The following is a 27,591-nucleotide window of genomic DNA, read 5'->3' on the forward strand; positions in this document are numbered from 1 at the left end:
TTTTAATCACCTTTAAATATATCAATTTACTGAAATTAAAACATGATATACCGATTTTGTAAAAATCTGTGCTATTGGCAAATGCGAGGGCAGTACTATATACTAGTATTACTTTCCCATAATAAATAATGAAAAAAAGAAAATAGGCGTAGTTAGGTACATACCAAAATAAATTATAAAAAACTTTACTTTGTACTAAACATAAAATTCCCCTATACCAAAACTTAAAGAATAATAAAAACTTATTCGTGATCTAAATATTGATTATCTTAACTTTTAAGCTAAAAGAATCTTGTAACTGAAGAAAAATGAAGTAAATTAAATATAGTGTGTAAATACCCTTATTTAAAAGCTGAACGTTCCGAAACCGGATTTCTACCTGTTATGTACGAGTACGTACGTATGAATATATCGTAGATATTAGTAATTGCCGCCGAACACGCATAACAAGAGCAATTCACGTCTTTTGGAAAAACTGTTAAAGTCGTGTAAGAACATAAACTATATATTAAAAGGAATATGTAGAAAAGATAAGAATAGCAATGTTGGAGGATTTTATCTTAATATTTATATGTACCTACATACTTTATCTCACATAATTTATGAATAAATATTCTTAATTTCGTTTCACCGCTGAGCTACACAAAGTGCGACGTTCAATCCGCCACACAACACGCTATTCGGCGATACGTGGGCAACGGAGTGCCCTTACACTAAGTTAATTCTGCCTATACAGTTATGAGGCATAAAGCGATTTTTCAATTCACAATGTCTCGAAAAAATGAGTGGAAAGTAGGAAACGGAGTGTCTTAACACTGTGTTAACTTTAGCAAAAAGCTGATATTAAATTCAAGTCAGTTAATAAATTCAAGTATAAAATGACACATCCAACCGGCAGCGCGTCTACTTTTTAATTTCACATTACCAACTCTGGGAACAGCGTAAATTTCAATAATTTCCTTGTTAGCTCCTGGCGCAGGAAGTCGCATAATTAAAATGATGAAACCGATGAAACGTCGCTAGTACCTACTGCCATTACGATAGATTACTTCTGTTTCGCATACTTCCATTACACGATGTGGTTTTTCCATTAAAACATTGACGAAATCCATTTTATGGCACGCCTATTATTTTAGTTTAGTAAATTAAATAATACAATTATGTGTAACTTACATTTTTTAAAAATATTTCTTTTTTACCGTTAATATAAATAATTTGACCTATAGAGCTCTAATCGGAAACGTCTGCGTTCTTCCGAAATAACATACACATTCTAATGCTATAACCAACTAAGCTTCACGTCCGCCAACAAACAACATCAAATTAAAATTTATTATAATAATTTAGTTAGCTTCGAGAAAAAACAAATAATTAAAATACTAATGGGAAAAAATAGCATAAAATACATATAAATGACTTGTCATACAAAATATTAAGTAGGCCAATGGGTCTAGGCAGTACCATAAATCGTTTAAATATATTATAAACCTAATGTAACTTTAGTACCTGCATGAGGATGACATCACTCTTGTGGTTATAAGTTACGTTACGAAACATCATACTCGTATACAAAAATGTTACCTCTCCTCTAACGAGAAAAAGAAACGATTGTCGAAATAACAAAAGGCCTTGGAAGCACCTTCGACCGATCTAACTTTAATAAATATGAATATGTTAAAGTTTATAAATATATTGAGTTTTTGAATTATTGATGAATAAAATAGAAACATTAAACAAATATTTTTGTTTCACGCTGTACCCTGCATGTAGTATGGTAGTCAGAGCGAATCTAGTGTTAAGAGAATTCCGTTGGATTCTGGAGGCTTTGCGTATTGAGTGGTGGGACTCAAAGAAAATAAAATATTAAAAATTTCATGTCCTCGAATGGAAATCGAACCCACAACCTGTCGCTCGCTTGTGCCCCTACACCACGACTGGCCTCAATATTATCAAATACATACGCATATTATATTAAAATATAAGTGTTTCCTTCAACCAGTAAGGTTCAACAAATGAAAAGATAACTTTAAAAAAAAGTAGAGCTATATATGTATACCTAAAGCAAACAAAAAAAAACCAACGGCATCGATAACTGATAAGTAAATTTTAGTCTAACATAAAATTAGACGCGACCCAATTTTTTTCATTCAAATCCCAAAATTGAATAGCATCCATACATCACTGACACGAGGTTATATGCTACCGCCTTTGTCGCAACCGTCTAAGTAGGCCCCGAACAAAGCGCCCCGACTCACCCCTGACACATTTGGGTCACTGCTCGCTCTGATATACCAACTCATGGTAAATCCTACAGAGTTGTTTCTAAAGTCTTTGCGATGGCAAGTGAAATAATTATGCTATTTCATAATATACTCTTAGAAATACATGTATGTCGGGTCTTCTCGATCGTTTTTGGTATTTGTCAATATCTATCTAATTTATCAAAAATCTAAATTAATGTGTTTAAAGTGTTATTAAAGATTACAAGTCTCTTAGATCAAATAGAAAGTTACCCTTATAAGGTTCAATTTAAGTATCGCTCGTTATAGAAACGACGTATTCAAAAATATTTCGAGTGCACAAGTCACACTAACCTTAAAAATATCAAAAGCTTTTCAATCCGAAAAGTGCAAATGACTACAATATGAACTCTCATTAAATGATATATTAAAAAAGCGAAGCTAAAAAGATTTTTTATTTCGAGCAAGTTTTATGGCACAAAATTGTGTGGAACTCCAGTGGTACTTAATTTTCTAGGCTCGCTGTGGTCGAACGCTGAAAGTGACGCTTTAAATGAGAGTTAAATCTCGCTTTTTTGTATTTCGTATTTGAAAAGCGTCTTATTTATCTCGACATCTTAATATGTGAAGCTTCAAAAAAATATTCAAAGCAGATGAAGAAAAAAAATATATATATTTACATTTTCATATAAACTTACCAGGATAGAAGTCGTGAGATTTGGACATCTTGACTCTCGCCCCAGTCTCTTTTTGAAGTTGCGCGATGGTCTCTCCTCCCTTGCCGATGATGGCGCCGGCCACCATGGACGGCACCAACACCTTGAAGTGGTACGTCGGCTCCACGGCTGCAAACCAAACATTATTTACACTGTGCAAATCATGAGGAAACATTGCGTCTTGAAACTTGTGTAACGAGGAAATAGTTTTAAATATGGCTATTAAGTTAAATTACAACTTCATTTCAACTTACACTATTTAGAAATGACCAAGTTTGAAGACACAAAATTTCATGTTAATTGGAATAGTTTTATGAGATAGAGATGTTTGAACAGGGTCCTCAGGCCCGAATGTTACAGCGGAGTAGAGCAGAAGCGAATTATACAGAACGATTCATAGTTGATCATTGATTTGTAAGACTCGACGGTCTGTGTACGGTGCATGTGCAATCGTGAATAATGACGATACAACTCAGTAGTTAGTTCTCGTGTTAATGGAAATACTTAACTAACATTGATAATTTCAAACACTGTACTACGTCATGATGTGATATCATTTAAATGTACATTTTATACTAAACACCAATCATAACTTTTTTTACAATTTATAACGATATCTATATCTAAGCCTAAACATATAAACAAGATCTAATACAAAACAATCAATTAGGCGATGAACGAACGGACGGTGATTTATACAGTTAAGTTATTTCGTGGGTATTATTGAAGGCTACTTTACGGCGAAGTCATTTACATAAAGTATCATCATGCATAATTATATTTAGAAGTAGAATAGAATACACACGTATGTCGTCGACACACGATATGCAGATGATCCAGCAGAAGTAGATGAGATATTACTAAAATTAAAATGAATTATTCAAATTTTATTTCTTAGCGAAGAAGAGCGTGAGCACTGCAAAGTGAAAGATTAAAATTACCCGCCACATGATATGTATGGATTACCTACATTACGTGAAGCGTACAAGCTCACAGCAACACCAGACTCCAGACAACACCCTAATAAATTATGTGACACATATATAAATCGACCCAACAAGAAAAATATAAAGAAACGACGACGTATGAGAAATTAAATAACACAAGAGACTAAACAAATAAGCCAAAAAAAAATATTTCTAATCAAAACTGTATTGTAATGTTTGATATCATATCTTAAACATGTTATACAATAAGTGTTTCAGCCTGTACTAATATTATAGATCAGAAGAGTTTGAACGCGCTAATCTTAGGAACTACAGGATCTAATTGAAGAATCTTTTTGTGTTACGTAATTAATTTAAGGAGGAACGCGTATTATTTAGTTGCCTCGGGTGTTGCTATTTCCATGTGGCCGAGGCCGCAGGTAAAACTTAGCTTACTACATATAAGAACACCTTATAAAAAAACACATTTACGTCTAATTATTAGATTTTAATTTAATTTTTAAATAGAATTTCTCACATTTTGTTACACTCGCCTATAAATTATATTATATCAGCTCAACTACCGAATCGCTTCACGCAATGTTTACTTTACAGTCAATATTTGCTATCCAGATACTGAATTGGTGTAATAGTGGAGTACATCTGTTTTACTAACAAGATTAACAGACTTCTTTAAATATTCCGTGTTAAAATAAAACCAATAATGTGAGAGAAAAGTGTGTAACTTATTTCTTTTTATTTCAAAACTGCGATATTTTTTTAGTTTCACGTTTTTTCTCGCCTAGTAAGATAGTCAGAGGCACCTGGTGTTATAACACTCCGTTCCTCAGTTTCCTCCTTCTCTTCCTTCGTCCTCACATAAAGTAGTCCAAACAAAACAAACAAGTTAGAAAACTTAAACGAAAGTCAACTACCAAATAATAGCTACATCAAATGGACTGGTCCACCTAGGATCCGCAAGCAATTACGTCAGAGCAAAGTCAAACAGATATTGTTGACCCAATAAGTGTAGATGGGGGCCGGTCGGGAGACAAGGACACAAAGGCAAACATACATGCAAGGCACAATCGACTCGCATCCCACGGCCGCATCTCATTTGGCCTCATTTCAAGCGGAGCATGTCCTACACCTGCCAGTCGAGCAGTCGAGTCAACACTTGACAGGGCTTCCGATGTTCGATCACTATTTTATGAAATACTGCATTTTCTTCTTAAACTGAAACTTTTCTACGTATTCCGTGCCAGATAAAAGTAGTTTAGATCTTACGTCAGATTTATGTTGGAACAGTTTCGTTGTATTTTTGATATATAACAAAATATATTAATGTTAAAATTGCTTAAGAATTCAATTTAATACTTTAATAATATAAATGACTGTGTATGACCAGTGCGGCTCAATGTGGGACGTCTGACCATAAGCGTAATCGTTATAGGTTCGATTTCCATGCGGTCAAACAATTATCTATTATATTATATGCACTAACAGACAACGCCGCGCGGCAGTTTCGTACATCTTTGCTACTCTACAATTCGCAATTTATAAATTATATGATATGACTATACATACAATTACTATAACCTTGCTGTATGATACAAATCAAATAAAAACAATCATCATTGTTTAGTTGATGTTATTGTTTTTAATAAAAAAAATACGCCACAGTCACGTAAATGGGGAATACCTATACCTAATGAAACTTGTTTCTCGCCTCAATATAGTGCATTGGTTAATTGAAAAAATAATATTCTGTTTTAGATCTAACAGAGAAGTACACACACCCATTAAAATGTATTAAACAGTTCAGTTTAGAATTTTATAATATACAGCAATAGATCTCGATCTAGACGTTAGCAATAGGTAGAAATACGGAAAATGACGCATTATACATCCGATGCACAACTGCGTCGCAGCTCGTTGTATGATGTAATGTGTGAACCAAAGTCCATTTTTTATTTTATTCTCGTATATTTAAATTAAAAATATTATAAAAAATATATTCACTACAGCCAAAGGTCCCCGTTCTTGATTAACGGCTATAGTTACAGGAAAACGAAGTGTCTTACTTAACACTAAGGTTTCTATTTATAAACCGTTCTCAACTGTGGGATCGAGCTCAGATTTTATTTAACTATAAGTTTATTTATATGAATAATTTGTTTGTATACTTTGTAATATATGTATATTAAATGTAAAACCAAAACAACCTTGGAAACATTAAATCAGAACCGACTCAAGACATACTCGTACAATATATTTCTTATATAATTTAACCTACATTTCGGAGCGCATTAGTTCGACGCAGTCGGGCAGTGTATGATGACTGTGTTAAAATAAAGTAAACAAAAGGTACGAAACACTTTTTATCTAAAATCTACAAATATGACGTAACGCATCCACCGCTCAAAGTCAAGTGCGAGCCTATACCTTTCATCGTTGGAGGACCCTCGGGACAATGGCGCGAGAATGTCTTGCCTATGAAGTATGAAGATTCTTTTGTTGGCTGACCTCGTACAAATTTACATTGTACAATATGCACACTCTAGTAAACGGCGTATGTTAAACATATACTGAGACTAATTGACCTCATTTTTTAACATGTTAGTGATATATGTTAAATGATTTACTATAGTTGAATACCACACGTAATGTCTCGAAAGAAGGTTCCGTCCTATCTATAGCATATAGCAGGTGTAAGATATCGTAGCGTAGATCTAATAAAATATAAATTCAGACTATTACCTATAAATTCAAAAACTATAATCTATATATAAAAGGACTTGTCCTCACTGACTGAGGTAAGACGCACGCACAGCCGTAACCGCTGTGCGTAGAAACGTGAAATTTGGACAGATATTTACTTTCGTAATCTGGACATCCACTAAGAAGGGATTTTGAAACATTTTAACCCTAAAGGGGTGAAATAGGGGTTCAAAGTTTGTATGGAAAAAAAATTAAATCGGCATGGCGGCGGATTTTTATAAAATTTGAAATTTAGATTTTTAAAAGTATTTAATTGAACACATGTTTCATGGTTTTCTAGAATTCTTCCCCTAAGGGTGCAAATAAGGGGTTGAAAGTTTGTATGGAAAAATCTTTAAAACGCCACCGATTATTATAAAATTTGAAATTTAGACTCTTAAAAATATTTCATTGAACATAAGTTTCGTGGTTTATTTTAATTCATCCCCTAGGGGTGTAAATAAGAGGTTGAAAGTTTATATAGAAAAATCTTTAAATCGCCACTGATTTTTATAAAATTTGAAATTGAGACTCTTAAAAATATTTTATTGAACACGTGTTTCAAAGTTTATTAGAATTCACCCCTAAGCAATAAGCAAGCGAAGCTGCGCGCGTCCGCTAGTCTCTATATATTTATAGCGACATTTCTACTTGTTTTGTGGTAAAATGCCATCAAAATCTGCCATTAAGTTCAACATCCTAACCAAAATGGGGGAACAAAGTGTCTGACATTCCCTTCTTTTCAACTAAAAGGAGAAAATAAAAAATATAAATGTAAATAATAATAAGTATAACAAAGCTACGAGCAGAGAATATTTGTTAATTTACCTCAAGTTACAGTGAACAACTAAGTAAGTAAGTCATCACGAACTTATGAATAAAATGACTAACCGCAATTATTCCAGCACTATTATGCGGTAAATGTGTTCACTCATGTCCTAATCGACGTTATGAATAGAGACTATAATGTATTAAAAGATATCTTGGCCATCATGGCGCAGCGTTTGAGTGTAAACGTGACGATTGTTGCTTCGATTCCCACTGGAATGAATTATTGTCAATACGTCGGGAATGGAGTGTTTTAACACTAGGTTTTATAAAAATTGGTCTGCAAATATTAAGAACACCTTATGTCACAGACATCATAAATACAGAGGAAATTTGTGAACCTAGTTTTAAGATACTCCGTTCCTATTAAGACACTTCCGATCCCTACTTTCCGCTGAATTCAACACCGCGCTATGTCTTGTAACTGTCTGGTAATAAAAAGATACACATTACCGAATTCATCTTTTAATATAGTTATCTCTATCTAATAAATTTATTTTATAAGCTTCAGAGTGAGAAAATTTTTAACTGTAAAATGAAGTGGAGGAGCGAAAAGATTTTCTTTACAGCAATAAATAACAAGTTAATTGGTAACAAGATGGCTCGTATCAGAGATAAAGTGCTTAACGTTTGTGTCTATTCATTTATATCCCACTCGGTACTTGTTTTCTTAACGATCAATATTTTTGCATCTCTGTTTGCGTGAACTTCAAAAGTAAAATCTTGTTAGGAATTTTGAGAAATCGTCCCTTAGACTCCCCAAGGAACCTACATACCAAAATACAGCGTTCTACGCCGCGTAATTTTAGCTTGAACCGTTGATTTGATTGTATTATTTCACAATGTTTTCAGTTGATTCTAATAATCGAAAAAGCCATAAACACTTTCAGCTAGATATGCAAAAGTTATATAGGTAATGGCTCTATTTTAACTTGTTGTTTTGCGGCGTTTACGGTGGCTCACTTGGGCCCCTGCGCCATCACGGCTCCCTTATAATTACTTAATTAGTAATAATTAATTACTCTCTGAAATCTTCTCACTAAATAACTATTTCTAATATAATCTACGAAATATAATAAAAATAATAATTAATCGTTATAATTAATTTATGCGTATCGCATATTCTACGCACAGTGCGACAAAGTGACGCCCACGCGTCAAGATGTTCCACGTCCAATTTTTCAGTACAACTTCTATAAATAAGTGAATTATTTTTATTCGGTGAATACTTGCCAAACAGATAAAAAGCGAAAACACATTAACCGGTCGTTGGCGTCTAGATTAACGTTATCTTTCAGTAAGTCGATCTTGCGTGTACATTTTTTTTATAAGTAGCTGTATCTTTGTTGATGATAGTGGACGAGGCGAAAGAGGTGTAGAGACCGCAGTTTCCGTTCCGTTCTCTCTAACTACCCCGCTAGGGATAAGGCGTGAAGCTATGTGTATATGTATGTATATATCTTTATTAAAAATATATAAAATTAGCAGCAGTCGGCGTCTGACCGTTAAGGACCACTCACGACCACTGTAGATTCGATCCTAACTCGTGAAAATAAGTTTTATTCATTTCTGTACTCTAATAACAAAACCAAAACACAGCGTTGAGTACCGCATTCAGCATGTATAATTTGTCTGGAAAAGGAGGAACTGCATATAAATTATAATACAAGTCCATACAGTGTTTGAGTATCGATTTGACATTTTCTCATAAATATAAATAAGCTTATAACGAGCGGCCGAGCAGCAGATGTGATTGTGGCCGCATAAGTCCTTGCGTAAATATATTAATAAATATATGACGTATCATCCATTTTATTTATAAAATGAAAACCTAAAGAAAATCTATCAGGTCACAGGTTCAATAAAATGAGATTTTTTTGAGAATTGCTCTCCGATTCATATTTTAACATAGAAACTAATACAAGTAAAACTATTTTCTGTCGGTGTTTGTGGCTGTGTGTGGGATAAATTAGAAATAAGAAAAAACTTGCATCAATTAACTTATTAATTAAGGTTTTTTTTTTCATAAAAAAAATAAATGTTCTGTTCAGTCGTACCTACTCGGTCAGGTTACGAGACACAAACACAATTACACCGTTAATGCTGGGCTTCTAGTCAACTTATGGCACTATTTTTATAAGGAATCTAAGTTGGAACTCCTCAAATTAACTGCGGTACGCTCCAGTGCCTAGCAATTAATTTTCGGGACAAGACACCCAAATAGAGCCACTGAAATAGATTGCCTAGATTAATTTATCTTTGCACAGATCCGGTCTAGACATGTCAAGAATAGGTTAATTATTTGGGGTAAAAGGAAAAATCTTTTAATTGTAAATCCTTCTTCCTCCTAATAATATAAATGTGTAAGTTTGTCTGCATGGATGCTGGTTGGACTCTCACGCAAAAACTACGGAACGGATTTAGATGAAACTACAGTAATAGCTTATATATAGTACCTATATAAAAATGACACGTAGAATATAATTTATAAATAAATTAGCTATAGGTAATATAACAATAAGTTTAAGCAGGCGAAGTCGCAGGTGGTATAATAAACAAGTTTTATAGTTTCAGTATTCATGTTAAAATAATGATTATAATATAATAAGAACGACGTACGTACGCGACAAGTATTAATACTTAAGTACATGAGGTATATTTGATACGCTCCAATACATTATATTATAGAAGTAACCGTTTTACGTGTTTCGCGCGTCTCGCGTTCAATTATCGATTGCCAATAATAATTTATCGACGAAACTTTCAAATATTATTTAGAATGGAATATGTCGAGGAACTAGTGATGTACTTTCAATAGCTACGCGAAGGTTGAATGTGTGATCGAACGCGATAATTGCGAATTTGAATCCGATTTTAAGGTATAACGTAATAGTTTCATCTACGTCTTTCAATTAACGGAAAGTATAGAACGCGGTAACATCCACTAGAACCTATCTTCTCTGTGAAATCTAGGAGGAATTGACTTATAGCCCTCTCTATGCTTTCTGCTCGAATTCGTTGATATAACAAAAAAAATCTACTTAATATAAGTAACTTTTCTACTCATTTAATTTAAAATTATATATTTGGTACTTCAATTATAATAACCAAAACATTTATAGCATTTCTAATGACCATTGTATTGGCAAAAACGTCACGCACAAGCGATAACCGTTTAACATTATAACGTAGACATTTCCAATATAGGTATATAATATATGAATTAAGTAATTATTTTATTAAAATTTATAGTAAATTTCCTTGAATGTATTTATTCATGAGAATCACGTATCATGCATCTAGGAAAAACCAATTGTTTAAAACAACTGCTGTCAAATTATTGTGTCACAGTTAAAATATGTCTAAATGCACTCGACAGTTGTAGGTTCGATTCTCCTTCGAATCAATATTTTTGTATTTAAAATATTTTTGTCCCCACGACTTGCCTGAGCAAAAGTCTATAAACGATGTAAATTTATGTGGGAGCGCATTACTTTTTCTCCGAGAAGTCTCTACCTCCTTTTTATTTGTTCAACATAAAGCATAGTTTACTCATTAAAATAGCTAATAATTTCCTCAAAATTAAACACAAATTAAAATGTTATTTAATATTTAATTAAATAATTTTATTTAACTTTCAATTCACGTGGTGATCACTCACCACCACCACGACAGACGAGTGGGGTTATCGTGCTATCCGCAGACCTCGCCAATACCCGTGGCCCGGTCAGGGTTGCCATGAATATATTATACCTACCCACATCACAAACATACAATCGATACTGTGATACTATTAATATACATAAACGTGTATGTATATAAAAGATGACCTATTATTTTTTTTATTGTTCTCATCATAATAGTTAAAAATGTTTTGTTTTATTTTAACAAAAAAAAAACTATGCCAACAAAGAAAATATTTGAATGTCACTCAATATATTAAATGTTTTTGTTATATTGAAGAAATATAAACGTATATAAATATTTCACTTCCTCGAGCGGGGATCGAACGTGACTATAACGCGGTGGTTGTGGCACCGCGTTATAGTCACACCCTTGTGCCGCTGCGCCACTACAGCCCTGAGGCTGTCGTGTCTACCTTGAGGGTAGGCAGAGGGAAACTAGTCTTAAGACACTCTGTGCCCCACTTTCTGCCAAATTCTGGAGGCATTGCGTGTAGAGTGGCAGAACTCAACGAAGAAATAAAAATATGAAACACATCATTTCGTCGAGTGGAAATCGAACCCACATCTTGTCGCGTTAACAGTCGCAAGCGCGACAGCCCTCACATTACATTTGATATTTACATTTTTTCATATTCGAAATAAAAAGAAATAAAAACATTATACTGAAGTGTAAAAAAAGTAAACATTTTCACCGTTTTGGAAAGAGGATACATTTTTAGGCTTCAACAGTAAACCTTTTATTTCAATGCTTCAGAGTTTCGTGCCTCAAAATATTGTGGACATATTTTCCAGTTACCTGACTGCTATTGTATTGTTTTTCCATACATTTTCATATACAGAGGTATTTTTACACGTGAATTTTTATATTCGGGTACGAGTAAGAGGAAAAAGTAAATATAGTTGATACTTTTTAAAGTTTAAAAACAATTTCTGTTGACGACAACGCCAGAGAGAAAGCCTTAAAAGTATATGGGAACGACATGTGCTATTGAAAAATCACCTGCTCTCATATCGATTTTGAATCTTTCAGCCATTTTGGCTAGCATTATCAAAAAAAAAAATTTGCTACTTTAAGATTTTACCTCTTATTTAGGCTGCCGTGACCAAGTAGGACATCATTTGACTGTATTATACAATATTTTCATTTCCTTGCTCTAGTAAAAAGACAAACCACGGAGTTTAGTTTCGCCACTCAATACGTAATATCATCGGCTCGCAATGTCGTCGCGTTTTGTCAAACCCTGTGTACTAATCGAGGATCGAACCCACGACCTACCAAACGACAAAGGGTTAGAGCCTCACACAGCACTACAAAGCATTGCGCTTGCGACGTAGGTAATCACAATCGATCCAGCCCGCAGGTTGCCGCAGTGCAGGCGCCGGGCGAGCGCCCGTGCAGGCTTGGCACGACCCACGCGGATGCCTCTCTTTATTAAATGACCATACCTAATTTAATATGATAGAAACGCTTTATCTTATCTCTTAGCCGTAACGAAGCTAAAATTAAATTGTTATACGTCTCTCTATTGCCTAAAAAAATGATCAATAATCGAATGTAGCGTTTTAACATTATGTTTGCTCTGCCTACCTTTAAGCGGGAAAAGGCGTGAAGCTGCACTTTAAGCACTCTGTTTAGTGACTATATGAGACAGGCGTTTAGACAGTAAAATTTGTGGGATATAATTTAAGTGTTTATGATTAACATTTAACAGTAATGTGTTAAATGTCATTTAGATTTCAGTGTATCGTTATCTTCTTTCTCTACCGGAACTTTCTGTTTCTATTAGTTTATAACATTTATATTATTTTCTGTGTGTGTTTTAATATTGCTCATATAATACACAACCGACTAATCGACTAATTTCTACACAACCGTAAACTTAAAAAAGAAACTTTTCAAATTATTCACATTAAACGACAAAATTCCAACTTCATACATTTAGATAAACTAAAAGTACGGTACGTTTATAATGTTAGTGTGCATGTGACAGGTTGTTCAACAAGAACACGTGAACTTCGTGTATGAGGAAAACTTACTTCATTTAACGAGTCAACTACAAACTATATACTATGTACCTATATATATATAGGTGTTGATATCTCGTTTTCTTCGAATCGGGATAATAATCGACATGCAAATCTCGTACTTATGCGGTTATTAGGCTCAAGTTATAAGAAATACCTGCACAAATATTAACATAAGTTAATTATTATTTTTTTAATACTTTCATCCTGCAAAATATCATAAATCTTTCCATAATTGGCTCTATGGTTCAAATTATTGACTTGTGCACCTACTCACTAAACATAAACACCTAATTTAAATACATTCGGTGTAAATAATTCATATACACAACCCATAAACAAACTAGGAACAAGGCAAATTTATTAATATAACCAATAGCCTATAAATAAAAAAAAACTATTTTCATATTTTATATATACAAAAATTCCGTTGCCAACGCTAAAAATACCAAGTTACATACAAAAGTTTGCGAGCACGTAACGCTTTGCTACGGGGTGTCGCAATGCGGGGGACCGACCGGCTACCCCCCTTCGTGCTGGCCGCTCACGCTTGATCGATGTAAGCCAGATAAGATATGACTATTAATATTATCGATGTCGAAACCATTTTGCTTTTACGTTAAAATAAGAAACAAACTATACTATTATTATTATTAGAACTATTATTATTATTAGAAGCAGAGTGGTAAGCAAAGTAAGTTAGTATTAAGATAGACAGTCTATTCCTCTTTCAGCCTATACTCTTCTCTTGTTGAATGTCAGAACTAAGCACCAGAGCGGCGGAAAGCAACAAAAATGTGACAATCTGAAAAAATCTATACAAATATTTACTTTAAGCCTTGTTGATGGACATTTATCAAGATATCATAGAGAACATAGAGGCGACTAACTTAATTTATCACTTTCGGTATATTTTTGTTCAAGATCTTTAGCCTGGGTGAAACTTACAAATCCTAACTTACCCTAGGTAATGTTAAATAAGCCCCGAATGAGCCATAACGGCGACTTATTCCTACACAAAGTTTCCGAGTAAAATATATATGCATAATTCTACTATATCTTAAATGTAAAAGCTTGCGATGATGAATGTTTGTTCCACTTTTACGCAAAAACTACTAAAATACCCCATGTATTTAAAATTTATATACAGATTTTGTAAAAATTTAGCTAAAATATAAAAAGAAGTTTAAGCGGGCGATGCCGCGTTTAGGTCGCTAGTTTACAGTACGCTCATATAATATTGGTTCTTCAAAGAAGATAAATTTATTTCCTTTAAACATTTTACACACGTTGGAATATTTCAGAGCTCGCATATAATTTTCCATTTTAAAACTTTTCATCTGTATCAAAGAGAAATGTCGACATAAAACGACATCTTTAGTACTTTAGTACGTTGGAAAGGGCTTTTTGAATTAAAATCCTTTTATCTACAGCCTACTTGATGCTTGACGATTATAAAGACAAAGTCAAGGACAGTATCACAGCACCTACTATAAAATAAACCAACAGATGTGTACATATTTTTTCCTGCGAATTTACAAGACATTGCGTCCTAATTGGCGGAACATAACGCCGCACTTTTGGTTACATATAAGAGCAAGAAAACAAAAATAATTCATCGCTCCGAGTGGGAACCCTGTCCCGATTGAGTTTTTCAGTTATCAAATTCTACATTCTACATACAAATATGCAATATACACAGTATATTGAGCACGTAGTGACATATCACTAAATACTTTCCCCACATAACAACACATAGGAGACGTCATAAATATATAAATCATAAAAAGCAAAACAACTCACTACGCTAGTACTATTAAATTAAAATGGTATCAAGTTCATATAAATGCGGTTAGATGAAAGGGAAAGTACAGCTTGTAAAGCGGTCGACCACGTGTTTACTCGAGCACGTGCTAAAAACAGAAAAAATAGCTCAGTATGCAGTATTACATGTTTTTATCGTATATTTGTACACCAAACAAGTAGTTATTGGTCAAATAAGTCATTTCTTGTAATAGTTGGACTTTGGCGGTAATTATAGTAGAGACACTTGAGTATGTGTTGTAATTTGTAATTTACAATAGTCGTTTAGTTTGGTTATGGAATATGGAGATGCTAACGCAGTTTCACTGTAAACACGAAAGTGTTATATTATTTTCATTTATTTCTGGCGAAGTAAAGGCTGGCGTTTGTTTCCGCCACGCGGTCAACAGGCACTCTCAAAATATCTCGGGGAAGTGCAAAATGGAATGTTTTAACAATAGTTTGTTGCTGTCTTCCCTGCTGTCAGCGGAATTCAGCATGAAGCTGAAGAAAAGAAGATGTCGGGATTTGTCATATTTTATTTGAACTAGAATAACATCAATTTCTTTTTTGCTAAAACGTAATACTATGTAAACTTCAAATACTAAGTAATGACAAGGATTGTAAATTTAAAAAAAACAGTCGTATATAGGTAATATCATCATTTTTCATCCTCGTATATCCTCAATACTCGTTGAGTTTCGTAAAAACTTTTAGAAAATATTTTCATCCTTAGCGTTGGCTATAAGAAATGAGCGTAAACTCCTGACAAATAGCGGGTGCCGAGATAAAGCGATACGTAAATCTAAACAATTCATCAGCGCCTCACGAAAATATATCAAACTCAAAAAGTCAGCACCGTCAAAAGTTTGACGGGAGAACGTTAAATATTCCACAAAGGGCTCCTTTTTGAACTAATTGGAGCAGGTCAAAGCGAGCAAAAGTTACTATTCCAGATTTCGCCAGGGAAAAAGTACCTAAAAACTTTATATAGAACAAAAGACGTTACACGGTTTCGTTTTCTTAAATGATTAAAAACGTCGCAGACCGTCGACTACAGTTGATGCTTTTCAATAGAATGGCTATTTCATCTTCAATTTTTAAATTCCGACCCAGAATTCCGCATTTCTTTTGTTAGTCGACACTAAATCATTCCCCTCGGGAGACCATTACGGGGGCACAAAAGACTTGTAGTTTCGTGGGAGGTTGCAGCATTATGCTTAAATCATAACCGGGTCACGTGAGATGATGAAGTCACTCAACTTTACGTGGCAACAACAATATAAGTATTTAATATAATGAAAAGTTTAACATAATTTCATACTCATAACGCGCTCAAATTCCTAATATAACTAGTTTAAACACAAAGCAATTACTGGCATCTGACCTCCGCACCCTTTTGTGAGCCACGGGCGAAACTTCTTTAAATAATTTAAGCATTAAAACCTTTTTATCTACAGTGACAACATTTTAACACGAAAAAATAACGAGCACGACATATTAAAATTTTCTTTACATTTTAACCCTTTGTTTAAAATAATTTAACTTTATTGCTCTTAAAGATATGCTAGATATACTTAGGAAAAAATGTTTAATTCACTAACATTTACAAACCCTATTCTTTTAAATAAGAAAAACGTAGCAAAACTTTAGGTACACATTTAGAATTTAAATGACCCTTTTGTGCATAATGTATTCCCGTATCGGCCGCTCTCTAGCCGGAGTCGGGTCATACCGCGGCCCATTTTTTAAATCACGCAATGCACGCCCACATACGAGTATAACGCAAATCGACCGAAAACGGGTCATGCATGATTGCTCGTAGGAACGATAACTGACACACGAGTTATCAAAGCCGGCTATCGATGTTGGCCACAAAATACAAGTCACGACTCTACGATGTGTGCCCGAAAAATTCAACCGCATTGCACCAAAAGGCACACTTTTACGAAATGGAAAGTAAATCTAAATGATGACTAGATCAACATAAACTATATTTAAAAGCATTATCCTTTTACAAATTGCCCCATACGTTTATAAATACAAGTATAACAGAGGGGCCCCTCCCGTGTCCCCGAAAAACATCTCAACCGCATTGCAGTAGACTTACAAGCTGTTGTATACCGAGTAGATTTAACAAAAAGCAACGGCATTAACTTGTGTAGGTACTAGGTGGGTATTTTGGATGTTCAAAAATAAAAATAAAAAGATATTATAGGTATATAGCCACTGCAAAAACAAGTTTCTCTTAGTATTTATCAAACATCTACATATATATAGTTAAAATTAAAATGCTGTATTCTGGTCTATTACACGTACATTTGTTTTTACAAGTCGACAGTCACGATTACGACATACCTAACGGCAAACGTAAGCGAAATTCAGGTGAAGTTTATACCAAACATTTGCCTGGCAGTTACGAGCGACACCGAAATTCAAGTAAACACGTCCTGAAGGTGCAAGCTCGGGCCTAAGTCAACAGAATTTCCAAATAGGTTTCGCGCTAACCACTCATTATGAGGGTTGTTATGCGTTTGCTCAAAAGTATCATCCACTTTAATGTGTTCGAGGGGGTGTTGTTGCCATTCCCACCCTTAACTTTAACGGTGGTACATTCACAACCATTTCTAACTGAATAAAGAGAATTGTGACGAGATATCTCTTTGAAGGCGATGTCTTTAGGAATAAGCATCGTATGAATAATGCAAATACACACTAAGATTTACTTGTATGGTATTACGAAGACATAAGAGTTTCAAGATCGTAAAATAAACGCCTTACACAACGGCTTAGAAGCGAGTCTAACGCTCTCGAAGGTAAAGTATAATCCTGTAGAAACTAGCACAATTATGAAGATATCATAAAGATTGGAGGCAGCCAAGAATTTTTGGGGTACTTTGCCAAATATGTCAATGCCCAGGTACGCTGACAAATAAAAATCAAAGTTGATACTGCTAAAACAATACAAATTTAATTTAGAATAAAATCTATTGAAACAAATATATAGCGCAGGTGTATACAGACAACAACCATAAAAACGAAAGTACGCGATTACTACCCATGCACGGTACGCTCGTTGAATTTAAATTAATTTGTATGTTCCTGATCGAATCTTTCAATAGATGTAACTTGAACATTTTTTTATATTCTTTTGGTCTAAATGGAATGCGGAATTTAAAAGAATTATACGCTTGTCACGTTTTGTATAAAGTACATTCTAGAATATTTTAGTCCCTTTCGTTTAAAGTTTCGCTTATATATAGAAGATATAGCTTTGTAGTGGTACTTACTCAAGACACTTATCTATTGATAGGTGTCCTAATTTCCTTCGATGACATTTTAAGGATATATTAGGGGTCGATCATTATACACAAAATTGTAGAGAATTAATAACCTTCACTTCTGCTAATTAGCTTAAGAGTAAGGTTACAGGAAATTCTGCATCTATCTTATAATCAGATGGAATTATTCATGTTAGGAAAAAGTTAAAGGACAATCTCAATAATAAAATGGTAAAATAAATAAAACGATGAAGATAAAGAAGTTTTAATAAAACAATTAAAATTATTTTCTTAATTAATGTGCAAGAAAATAATTTGAATTACAAGAGATACGAAGTTATACGGAAATAAGTATACAAACAACTTCGGGAATTCAAAATTAAATCAACTAAAGTTTATTTTCCAAAGGTCTTTGTTACATCACGATTTACTGAAACGAAGATACTGGTACTATTATTGATACAAAATTCCTGTATATTTTTCATGATCGTTAATGGAGATTGTTTTAGTAGCCTGTAATAACTTTGGCCGTGTATTATTTCTGATAAATGATTTGCACAAATGATAAATATTATTACTGAACACAATGAAGCTAAGTTACATATTATCAAGAAAAACAAGTTAAAAGATAGTTTTATTAATATAATTACAGTGGCCTACTAAAAAATTTTACAAAAAAAAATAGAAACCAGAGGAAAAAAGAATGGCGTCTATTTTTAAGCTCTAAATCTAAAAACTAGTACATCGGGCTCTTCGTCTAATTGGACGGTTTGGAGCGAAAACCTCTTTCTCGTTCAAACAAGTTTTACTAAAAACATCAGCTTCTTTTCACTGGCTGAGCACTTTAGGGTTTTGTACGTAAGAATCGTTAAGAATCTAGTTTATTTCAAAAATCTCGAATCACCGAGTAAAGATATCACTAAGTATATTTTTTAGCATCAATTAAAATATATTTTTTGGTCTTTTAACAATTAATATAATCAATAATACTTATAAATGTGATCAATGTTTCTGATAACAGAAACCGACGAACAAAAATATTTACTGAATAATAAAATTGGAGACGTATTTTATGTTTGCTTGTTATAACTTAGTATTTATCCACCGGCTGTGTTCTACTGATAATGCACATTTATTACAATAAGCAACACTCTTTGGATATATTAATGTAGTCTCCATAGCAGTGTCTACCAGATACCAGAGTGGGGAAATGATAATAATTCACTTCCCCGAGTAGTACTTTCCCCAAATAGGAATCTACAGCCGTCGCGTTTAGTCAGACTGTGTACCGCGACGGCCTCAAAAACGGGCTTTATCAATATTTATTTGAAAGATATCCAAGTTCTGTTATATTCCAAGGTATCACTTAAGTATTAAAATATAAGCAAATAGTGTGAAGAAGTTCAACAAAAACTGTATTTGCCTTCATCTAGGAAGCATTGTAGTCGAGTATTTGAGGATGGAGATAGCACAAATTGCTTTATAATGTAACGATATCTTGAGATAACTGACAATCGTGTCAGATAGCGATAATTCTGGTGATGTGCGAGACCGACGATTACAAACAGAAGTTTATCTAACCTTACTTTAACATTAATCGTGCTAAAATATTTTTTGCTAAATTTGTTAATATTATTTTATTTTATCTTCACTCAAGTAATCAACTTGAGTTGAAAAAAAAAAGATATATTTTATGGTTTTATTTCTGCATATCCATCTTATTTACTTTTTATTTAGATTTACATTTCATGTCGCATTTAGCAGACTAGATAAAAATAAACTCGTGTTAAGACACTTCCGTTCTCGACTTGCCACCGAATTCTGGAGCATTGCGTGTCCAGTAGCGAAACGCCGAAAACCCGAATATTACCTATAATACATTTTCATCTTTAAAAGTAGGGAAGACCTACAAATTATGTCATCAGAAATGCTCCATAACCATTGCACTACAGCTTCCTTTACGTTCTAAGAACTTTCTGCTTAATGGGAATTGAACGCCAACGCCTTCACTGACCCATTTAGAACTTTTGTGGTCTGGACTTTGCGTAAATTCTGCTTTAACTTCTTACTAACTTGCTAAGTTGCACTAACATTTTTTACTTTACATTCTTTAACCACTTTTCGTGTTGTCTTAAATAGAAATACAGATTTTCTTAAAATAATAAACATTTAAATTAACAATAAGTAATTTAATATAATTTTTAAACGTATTTTTTTATAATTTGTATTTAAAAATGTAGAATTTAAAAATATTTATTTTTTTATTTTTTAGTCATTTTACTCGTTTGCACTGGCAATAGATTTGATCGCTACATATTAAAGTTTCTTTACCTAATAAGTTAGATAAAGAGCTCCATCCAACACGTAATCTGTTCAAAATATGCAAAAAACAAAGAAATGAAGTTAATAACACTAATAATTAGGTTAATTTATCCTTCTCTCTGGCTACAATTAAAGATACCAAAATAAATGCCTTCTCTACTTTATATCGTCAATCAATAAAATAAATATAGCCGACATTTATATAACTTCAATATATTACTAAAATTGATATTTTTTTAAGCCATTACTCCAGAAACCCGTTGTTCACCCACTAATAATTTACCCAAAGCCTAGGATGATCATTAGAGGTGTAACAGTGTCCTGTACCTGACATGATAAATGGGCCCATTTCCTAGATAAATACGTAGGTTTTAGGTGTAATGTGACAACTTTGTCAGACGGATGGGCCTAAATGTATGTTAACAATCGGACTACCGGCTCTATACTGTTTATTGTAAAAAAATCAACTAAATACCCTATCTCTAGTAAAAGGAGGCTGGCGTTGAGTCCCGCCGTTCAACACGTAATATCTCGAAAATTGCCCAGAAACTGAGTGTATTGACAATAGGTTTGTTTTGCTTTCCCTGTTATATGCGGAAAGAATGCAACGTAATTTTTTTTTTGTGTCAATATCTTTTATATCCAAAATTTATCATAAAAATTAATTTCACCAATCTCTTGTATGTAAAGATTGACGTTATATTAACACCAAATGGCAATTTAGGCGCTGACATCTCCATATACTTCTGGCTGAACAGATTGTTATAAGGCAATCAATCAAAGCACAATAAAAATTCAGACGTCTATATTCTTTCGTGATCACCGAGCAAAAATTATAAATAGAAAAATTACGCATTGTTATTATTTTAAGCTTACATTATTGTGATTATCTTAGATTTATGCTGGGGGCCGAGAGAATTTATTTAGTATTAAGGCACTTTGTTGATTCCAAACAATTTTGAAACAGTTGTGTTGAATCGCGGAACTCAACGCCATGCTTCGCCTTGTTATCCCGAGTGTGAATCGAATCCACAACCCTCGCGTTTACAGTGTCACACTGCACCACGACGGCCCTTGTTATTACTCTAATTATTTATAAAAAAATAATATTTATTTTCCTCGCGCGGTGATCGAACCCACAACTACAAAGTCAGACGGCCTTGCTTGTAAAATCTTTATACAAAAAAACATACAAACGTACCAACGCTTACTTGAAATTGATCGCAACATTCTCATAAAGTCTGAGTTTTATTGAGTCTTGAAAAAGTGTAATTCAGGGAAGATCAAAGGCTAAACAAATAAACCCTCGTTTCTCGACCGTTTTTTGTTCATCTGTACGCTCCAGAGACGGCGCCGGTCTAGTGTCGAGTTCGAACAAGTGTTGTAGGACAATCGTGATAATCAAGGGTTGTCGGTTCAATTCTCACTCGGGGAAAGAACTATTTTATATGGTATAAAATATATAGAGAGTATACTAGTGATAATTCTAATGGTTTCATACTATGCAATGCGGGAATACCCAAATCTCAAAAACTATAAAACCTTTTTTGATGAAACTTGAAGTGTCACCTGTTCGGAATATACCTACCACATATTATAAAGCAAAAACGAACAACTCGATATTACTTTCAGAGGAATTTGTATGAAACTGACAACCTCCTGTTTCCAAAGTTGGTTTAAACCATTACATACAAACTCTACTAACGTGTAATTTATTATTTACACAGATACTATTAAAAGTATTTAAGTGAAAGCGTTTCGTTAATTGCCATCTAATTGGTTGCCGCTTATGACGTGTTACTCATGTACAAACTAATTACGATAGCAATAATAGTTATAGAATTGTTGAAATAACATATTATAATGTGCGACTGTAAACACGGCTGGTCGTAGGTTCGATCCCCACTCGACGCCGAAATCAAATATTTATATAAATGTATATTTTCATTTTTTTGCTCTGGTGTCGAGGCATGGCGCGCCATTGACATCTGCCTTTCAACGCAATGCTCCTGAAGTAAAGCTTATATTATAATGAATAATATGGTAAAGTAGGTAGCTTCCCTTCGACTCTACATACAAGTTGATATAATGTTTGACCAAGGTTAAAAACTATATCGTCGGCTAAGAATGTAAGCCTGCTGACATCCTACTTAGCAAGTTATCAGAAGAGATAATAATAAATTTAAAAACCTATGAGTATACGTTATATTTTTTAAAAAATATTTACAATATCGAAAATTGATTAGTACTATTTAATATATGAAATAAAATAAAGATTGATTTTGTTTTTTTTTTTTCATTTTCTGCACGAGTAGGTTTGCATAACGCCAAAAAAATGATTTAACATGTGGTTTACAATCGAACCCGACGATATCATTAATTTAACGTCATAATGACTTATTTTTTGAAATATTACAGAATATGCTATCAATGATTATTGTGTTACTTTAATACTCTCGCATTCTAATTAGAATCTACTAAGGTGTTCCATGTTTTCATAATATTTGTAAAAAGAAAGCACAAGTGAGTAAAAAATTGAAATAGTGTTACGATTTATTTTCATAAAAAATAGAATTTTATATTAGAAATTAAAGAAAATTATAGATAGAGATAATATACAAAATCCTAAAATAATTTTTCTTTTCAAAATGTACACGTATATTGACAATAGATAGATTCTCTACCACAAAACGGTAAAAGAATGAAACAAACAGAACATTTTTCCTTCGAAAATGTTCATATATTTTTAATGATAACAGTACCGCACCGCATGTGTTATCTTAATTAAATCAGCAACCCCTACGACTGGCAACTTATTTAAATAATACATGAGTAGAAATAAGTTTTAAAAAATACAATAATAAAATGCTGCAGGCGACTCTATAAAATAGTGTCAACGAAATTTCATGAACAAATCTTTGATTGTATTTTCGCTTGATATAAATATATATGTTGTAATAGAAATAGTAGGTTTTAGTAGTTTCCCACTTTCCGCCGAATTCTGTTTAAATTACAATTAATATATTCGATAGACGCCATTAAGATATATATATTTTTTCTGTATTTTTATTATAATGTACAAAACTATAATTAAGTTAATTACGTTTGATAAATCGATAAAGTAATTAATATGAACAAACTATTTACTAGTTAAGAAATAATAATTATTTTTAATTTGCTAAATTAACTAACGAACTCTAAACTTTAATATAAGTTATTTAATATTCTTTTGTGATTTTGAATCGAGCACACAAACATCGCGGCAGCAGTTGCGCAATGACAGCCTTTTGACACAAATTTTACAATACTATTCGAGTAAAGAGATCGTATACAAAATTATTTAATTTGAACGTCGAACAAGTATAATATGTGCGCGGCAGATAAGATAACGATACAAAAGCATAATAAACCCACACAATCTAGCTTCCTCCACGTTGCATTGTGATTTAGAACAATCTATTTGTACGAAATAGGAAGATAAAAAACAGCTGGAAAACCATTCCACGGAATGTGGAACGAAGGATGTTAGAAGAAATATTAATCGATGTACAGAATACAGAGATTATTTTTTATTTTATTTAACTTCATCGCACCGCCCAATTTTGCGTGTTTATTGACGTTGTTACCAAAACAAAGAAATGATAATAACACATTCCTACGAGTGGGAACCGAATCCACAACCGTCGCGTTTACAGTCCGACGCTATGCCCATGCAATAAAACGGCTCTGTAGCATTCATGTGTATATATTAAAAAATATAATAGTCATATTTTTTTGCAAGGTGATTTGAAGTTTGAACCTAAAACCATTGAGTGATGATCACCAATGTGCTTACTGCACCATAAAAGTCAAATAATATATGCATAATACTTAATATATTAATTAAATTACTATATGAGTATTATGTAATGGGAATGGAGTGTCTTAACACTATGTTCACTCTGTCTACCCTGGTGTGTGCAGGATACAGCATGTAGCTGATTTAAATATTAATAATGTTAATTTACTTAATTAATAAAATCTGTTTATAGTCCTTCAACTGGGATAGAGCTATATTTTTTATTATTTGTAGTAATAGCACCCTTGACATTTAAGATTGAGTATTTGTAACAATGTTGTAATTGCATATGATATCAGAAGTTATTTTGTGTTGTTTTTTATACAACAAATAATAATAATAAACCAAAATTAACATAAACACAAATTAGGAAATAAATCTTTCTTAAACTCTTCAGACCATCCTACTAAACTATGAAAGACAACAAATAACTGTATGATATGCTCATAAAGTATAACAATTAAGATGCATTTAAGATAGAGTCTGTAAACATACTTGCAATGACACAACGTAACATCCATCAACCTTGTAGTTATACAATAAAATAACCAGCTCTAAGTTTGAAGCGACAGAGTTCACAGTGGGAGTCGCATAACTCATTAGACCGACACTGACCTTGTCGTTACCTTCACACAAAACTATTCACTTAACATACTATACAACTAAATTTCTTACATTTATACCGTGCGCTAAAACCTAAATACAGTGAAATTATTAAAAAAAACTTTCAATGGAAGTATAAAATGCAAATAATGTTAATCCGACTTGTTAGTTTATATGACTTTCAAATAATAAAATAAGCTAATAAAAGCGATCAGATGTGAAATAAAAATTTCAAGAAGATTTGCGAATGATCCTAATAGTAATGTCTCAATGTACATATGAACACACCGACAATGGAACGACTAAGCCATGAGTGGGTGTGAGGCTAGGTAGAGGCTCACAGAGGCATGTTTACTGTGCAATGGAGGTTGACGGGAGACGCTAACCTCTACGCCGGCTCACTCTGACAGCTCACTGATATATTCATTAACCTTGTTATACAACTTTTTGATTACTTCAATTTGCAATATTAGCTTTGTAGTTATACTATCTAGGGCTCCACAGAGATATTAGCTTGTTTATGCCCCGGGGAAGTCCGAGCAGTGAGCTTCAGGAGGCGTGAGCGTGAGCGTGCGCGCCACCAATAACCACAAAGCCGATGAGGAGCGAACATAATTATTGTGACGACTCACCGAAATGAGACGTTATATTGCCATGGCCGTTAGCCAGTGGCAAGGCCGTCACCAAGTCTTGAACTAAAAAACAACGACTCACTTTTAACATTGCATTCATTTCAATCAAATAATATAATATAACACATAACGACGCGCGACAATACAAACATCTATTTTTATGTAATTTACCGAGAATTACAGTATAACATCGTGGCTCTACATTTTACGCTCTATTCGTCGTTATCGGAACAGTTTTTACATTATTTGTACTCATTAAAATCGAAATCGCTATATTATTGTCATTAAATAGGTCAAAGTGATAAGAGCACAACATTCTGATAAGAATCTCGTCTACGGCCGCGTAGGTACGGCGGGGTCGGCTCGCTATGTCAATGTTAACGTTTACTTGCCAAATACGCAATCAAGGCGAATAAGTAGAGAGCGCGCGAGTACTCACCGGAGCTGAAGTGGGACCTCTTCACGTCCCCGTTCTCGGAGTCGCCGTCGAGGGGGCGCTTCCTGGAGTCCGTGATCTCCGGACTGGGGCAAGTGTCCATTCCCGTGTCAGCGGCCATGTTGGATTTCAGGGCAATACTATAAACCTCTCTAGCATAATTCCCATTACGTAATTGCTTCAGAATGCGTGTAGAGATGCGGCACTGTACATTATCGGTATATTATATTGTATTATAGGCACACTCAACACTATCTACGATCTACGGGGCGAGTGGATGGTGTAATAGGTGAAATATATAAGAGAAGTGACACTATAGTGAGGACGTAATGTAATGTGAAGGTTTGTCCGTTGTCGATACTGCGCCGGGCGCTGCGGCTGTGTGGCGGCTGGCGCACCGCGCACGTCGCTCGCTGTGAACTTGCCGCGGGTGCCCGCAGCGCGCGCGGGTTGGCAGCCCTGCCTCTGTTGACAGCCACCAGCTGATTACACTAGGGACGCGCCACGCATCGGTTGGCACTATAATATATTTGAAGACGGATTCTTATAAGAGGTGAAGCAGATTCTAATTAGATTTTATTGTACTCGACTAAAGTTTATATGTTTATAAGAATCTTTAATCTAAAAAGATTAATAATTTGAAAATGATTTATGTAATAAAAATATATGTTCTCTGCTGTAGATATTTCTTAAATTTATTTTTTTATGCTTATGAATTTGGCCTTCTAAATAAAAAAAATGAAAAAGTTTACAATTGATTGTACACTCGACTAATATTTTCATTCATTGTACATCCCTACAAATGAAAAAATGTGCAAGGTCGTTTGACATTCGGCCAATCAGCTTTCGCGCGAACTTCGCTCTTGTTGAACTAGTTTTTGCGCCACTTTTTGTTCTAAAATAAAACATAGCTCATGTAATCGTGCATTATTTAACGTACTAATATAAAAACTGATATACATTGACTTTGTTACCCTTTATAATAGCGGAATTAAAATTTAAATAAGTAACCAAAAGTGTAAGTAGCAGCAAAATATTAATAAATACATTAGAACATTTACACTAAAATAACAGTAATACTAGACGAATCTAGCTAAAATTCTATGTAAAATATGAAAACCATTGCATTCTCAACATACATTTACTGATAAACAACTAAAAAATCGAGAATTATACGTTTCATAACCAACTAATCGTAGTTGAGTATCGCTCTGTGATTTTGAAACATGGCGCGAACCCGCCACCTACATACTAAAGTGGGTCAAGGTTCGTTGCTCTCTGTCGCACGCAAATAGCGCAGTGCTCTCCGCACAATGGGAGAAAAAAAAATGGGGCCGTTCAAGCAATTCAGCCGGGCTTGCCCTATTCAAGATAACTATGAATTAGCCCTCGGGCTTCAGTGTTCATGTTTTGACCCATACGCTTAATTAAAAACTAGGGAAGCTACAATTTATTTTGAAAGCCTTATTTATGCCGAATTATTTACATTGTGAAT

At 33.7% G+C, this 27,591-nt stretch overlaps 1 protein-coding gene across 5 annotated transcripts in view; it reads right to left on the bottom strand.

Moving 5' to 3' along the window:
• The window catches only part of ps (RNA-binding protein Nova-1-like protein passilla), a 67,851-nt gene extending 41,337 nt beyond the window's left edge, over positions 1-26,514 (bottom strand). For 2 of the 5 annotated variants that reach the window (XM_085189420.1, XM_085189416.1), the window contains exons 1-3: positions 26,100-26,513; positions 25,661-25,723; positions 2,939-3,085 (exon numbers count right to left, since the gene is read on the bottom strand). In XM_085189420.1, coding sequence (XP_085045546.1) covers positions 2,939-3,085; positions 25,661-25,723; positions 26,100-26,217 — 328 coding nt within the window. In that variant the 5' untranslated portion in view covers positions 26,218-26,513. Of the gene's footprint in view, positions 1-2,938; positions 3,086-25,660; positions 25,724-26,099 lie in introns of all 5 variants that reach the window. The other 3 variants (XM_085189417.1, XM_085189419.1, XM_085189421.1) reach the window with 3 other exon arrangements.
• Between the last annotated feature and the right edge of the window lie 1,077 nt (positions 26,515-27,591).

This window comes from Heliconius melpomene, chromosome 8 (assembly GCF_056956725.1).
Source record: "Heliconius melpomene rosina isolate 202511_hmr_F chromosome 8, ASM5695672v1, whole genome shotgun sequence".
In the NCBI taxonomy this organism is placed as follows: Eukaryota; Metazoa; Arthropoda; class Insecta; order Lepidoptera; family Nymphalidae; genus Heliconius; species Heliconius melpomene.